The 3,872-nt window shown below is 41.3% G+C and overlaps 2 protein-coding genes across 3 annotated transcripts in view; both read left to right on the forward strand.

Moving 5' to 3' along the window:
- Positions 1-3,872, forward strand: part of pick1 (protein interacting with prkca 1) — a 16,162-nt gene that overhangs the window by 11,217 nt on the left and 1,073 nt on the right. The gene's annotated exons all lie outside the window — the stretch shown is intronic.
- Positions 1-3,872, forward strand: part of plbd1a (phospholipase B domain containing 1a) — a 24,277-nt gene that overhangs the window by 3,884 nt on the left and 16,521 nt on the right. For both annotated transcript variants that reach the window (XM_032536637.1, XM_032536636.1), the window contains exons 6-10: positions 717-861; positions 1,259-1,459; positions 1,946-2,086; positions 2,191-2,376; positions 3,567-3,673. In XM_032536637.1, the coding sequence (XP_032392528.1) occupies positions 717-861; positions 1,259-1,459; positions 1,946-2,086; positions 2,191-2,376; positions 3,567-3,673 (780 nt within the window). The remainder of the gene's footprint in view (positions 1-716; positions 862-1,258; positions 1,460-1,945; positions 2,087-2,190; positions 2,377-3,566; positions 3,674-3,872) is intronic.

Below are 3,872 nucleotides of genomic sequence, written 5' to 3' on the forward strand. Positions count from 1 at the left end.
CAATGTAGCACAATTAGACTTTATATTTCACAGTAACTGTTTTCCGTTAGATTTGACACTTCCGACCGCACTTGAAGGCAGCTTTATTTTACAGAAAATAGAGCGAGACAGAGCCAGTGCTTTGTTGTTGCAGGAAACATTCAGTTTCAGTGCTTGTGTTCGTTTTTTGTTTTTTTAACCCCATAGTGTTTTAAAACCTTCTTGTGGCGGGATCCTCACACCGCCTCAAACCATAACTCAGAACACACCGACAAGTCTGATCCCCATGTTTCATGGTTGGCCACCGCAGCGTGACGTGGGGTTGCGTTTCCCCAAAAGTTGAGTCAGTCTCAACTGTTATCCTCTTTCAAAGCTCTCTCTTTGTATCAGTAAAGAATTTAGTCTAAAAAATTGCTAATTCCTCCTCTGTGATCCCCTGAAAAACAGGGTTTAGTGTTAAGTAGATGCACCAGAATCCATTTTTTTTTATGGCTTTAAAATTACATCACGCATCTTTGCTACATTGTTGAGGACTACTACATTTACATTTCCTGTACCAGCTTTTGCAAGATGGCATTGAAGCAAAATAACCATCGCATTGAAATCCAACATGACATTTCTTATGGTTTACGTCATACGTCAAATTCAAAAATCCTTCAGTAATTTCTGCTGCTCAGTAACACCGTGTAGACTATTAAGTCTAACATCATTTCACTGTTTTCTGTCCTCTCCGTCAGATGCTGCCCGGCTTTGAGAACCTCTTGTTTGCCCACTCCAGCTGGTACACGTATGCTGCCACAATGCGGATTTACAAACACTGGGATTTCCGCATTTCTGAGCCCCACACCGCCACCGGAAAACTGTCCTTTAGCAGCTACCCTGGTATGTAGGCCCCAGATATTCTCCATAGAGAGACGTCTTCAAGGATAACAAGGACAACACACAGTACAATTGTATTCCACAAAAACAAAGAGTCGGGATTGTTCAAAATGGCAAGAGCCCATGATGTCCAACAGGACAGCAGAGTTGTTACACTTTCTGTCATCATCATTGTCCCCTTCTCTCTGTGCTTTCAATTAAACACCACTTCTTTTTTTCACATATAGTCATATTCCACATGATTTTCTGCTTCTCTGTGCAAAGGTGTGACACTTAGAGGTTAAGGAATCTTCATTTATCTCTAGTAATCTCCTACTCACACACACACACACTCTTCTTTCTGATATGTTATCAATGAATCTAGGTGTTTGAAATAGTCTGCTCTTATGTCTCTCTTCAGGTTTCCTGGTGTCTCTGGATGACTTCTACCTCTTGGGCAGTGGTCTGATGATGACCCAGACCACCAACAATGTCTTCAACTCCTCCCTTTTTGACACAATCACTCCCAACAGCCTGCTGGCGTGGCAGAGGGTCAGGCTGGCTCACAGTTTGGCACATACCGGAGAAGAGTGGGCCAAAACCTTCTCCATGCACAACTCTGGTGAGCCATTCTATATTTGGAAAGCACTAAGCACTGTAACAAACTATTTTAAAAGAGAGCAATAACGTTGATCAATAATAGCTAATTATATACAACAAAATCAATGAAGCTTAATGAATTAAATGTGTACGTACACTATTGCCAATTTTGATCTTTATTAAATTTCTTTTCCCTTTTAAAATGCATTTATTTAAGCACACAATTGCAGTAAGATCAACTTGCATAGACCTGATACTTTTACACATCAAAGTCTGTTTACAAGTGTCAGGGTAAAAAAAGAAAAAGTTGCATACATCCTTTCGTGTCTTCAGTGCAAGCTGTGTGAAATCTGATAAATTGCCTCATGTGATGTCACATGAGTCAGCGTCAGTTGGAGATGAAGACTCACCACCTCACCTCACCCCTGCAGCCAGCAACATTAGCGGCTGCTAGCATGCATGGATTAAAAAAAAAAAAAGGACGATATCTCTGGCTCTGCTTGTGTAGGTACCTACAACAACCAGTACATGGTGTTGGACCGGAGCAAAGTGAATCTGGGCCACAGCCTTGATGACGGCGCTCTGACTGTGGTGGAGCAGATCCCAGGGCTGGTGGAGTACTCTGACCAGACTCAGGCTCTGCGCAGAGGTAACAACACTTGTAGTCTGGTTTCTATAGTATTTGTGTATTTTGTACATGTGGACGTTTGTAGAGTTTACTTATCTGCTGTATGCTGTCTCTGATAACCACAGGTTACTGGCCGTCCTACAACATTCCCTTCCACCAGAAGATCTACACGCTCAGTGGTTACGGAGACATGTGGAAGGAGTATGGAGAGGACTTCTCCTACGATCTCTGTCCCAGAGCCAAGATCTTCCGCCGTGACCAGGCTGATGTCAAGGACCTAGACTCCTTGAAGTACATCATGAGATTTAATGGTGTGTGGCTCTGTCTCATTTTTTCTGTTTCACATTCAGCTGGTTCTCCATTTCACTGGAACTTGCGTTCCTTATGGTTTCATAAGTTTGTTTTTCCAGTTCTATCTCCCCACAATGAAAGTAGCACTGATCTGCATGTTGTGTCACATGATCAAACAAACACAGTGACATGCAGACGAAGGAGTGGGCTGGGCAATATGGAGAAAATCACATATCTTGATGTTTTTGACCAAAGACTATATCGATATTGCAAAGATATTGTAGGGTTGACAAGAATTGCTTTCCCACAATATTCCCACAATGAGGTTTGTGAAAAATAATAATCAGTAATGTGGATATAATGACTAAGCGGGTAAAGATAAATAATAGAACAGGTGGAAGAGTCTGGTAGGTTCAGAAAATGACTTTTTTACTGTAATGCAGCCTTTAAAACCAGGAAAAGACAACACTTATATCATATTACAATATCCAAAATCTAAGACAATATCTAGTCACGTATCACAATATCGATATAATATTGATATATTGCCCAGCCCTATGCCGGGTCTTTCTTATGTTCAGCCACACGTGCTCTTTGGATATTGCAGCTGCACTGTGTTTATATCTCTCATGTGAAGGGCTCATTGCATGAGTAGATCTCAATTCCAAAATGTTTTTTTTTTTTTAAATGCATGTCTCCTTTAAAAAAACAACCCCAGGCACTCTTTAGGTTTTGTGCAAAAATAAAACCGCCTGGCAATATATTTAAAATGACCAGCGTGTTTTTACTGACATCTTCATCAGGGTCAATGTCTGCATTGAAAAACAACGTGACATGTCTGTTAAATATGGAGCTTTGCCAGGTTATCAGGAATCTTTGCTTTGCATATGACCAAGCACTAGATCTGACATGATAGTCATAATAATGTTGGCATTTCATTTTAGTTGTCTCTGGAGTTTCTTGTGTCTTTTTGTAGTTCTTTCATGTTTCTTTGTGATCATTTTGCATCTCTTCATGGACTGTATGCGTCTCTTTGAGCGATATTTTCATAGGTGAAGCTACTAACACTTTGGGCTCCTGAGCCTGTGCCCAGTTCAGTAATGTTATCTCACATTTTTAATAATTATCTACTCATTAACCCTGAAGAGGACCCGGAAATCTGCCAGTGGGCACATGTTTAATTTAACCGTTGTTGTATGTTTCTTTTTAGACTACAAGAAGGATCCATACTCCAAGGGTGACCCCTGCAAGACCATCTGCTGCCGTGGCGACCTGAGGGAAGTGAAGCCTACACCAGGAGGATGCTATGACACTAAGGTAGTGCCCTGTTACCACGGTGATCTTGCATTACAGTAATAGTAGTCTATATCCACTACGTTCACAAAAATCTGCCAGATTTCACTCTTTTTGTCCGGATGTCCGCTCCCTTCCTCTTTCTTTGTGTTGGAATTTTAAACTCCGCTAGATTTCTGAGGACTATGGTAACCTGCTCCTCAGATCTCTGCAGGGTAAATCC

This window comes from Etheostoma spectabile, chromosome 15 (assembly GCF_008692095.1).
Source record: "Etheostoma spectabile isolate EspeVRDwgs_2016 chromosome 15, UIUC_Espe_1.0, whole genome shotgun sequence".
NCBI lineage: Eukaryota > Metazoa > Chordata > Actinopteri > Perciformes > Percidae > Etheostoma > Etheostoma spectabile.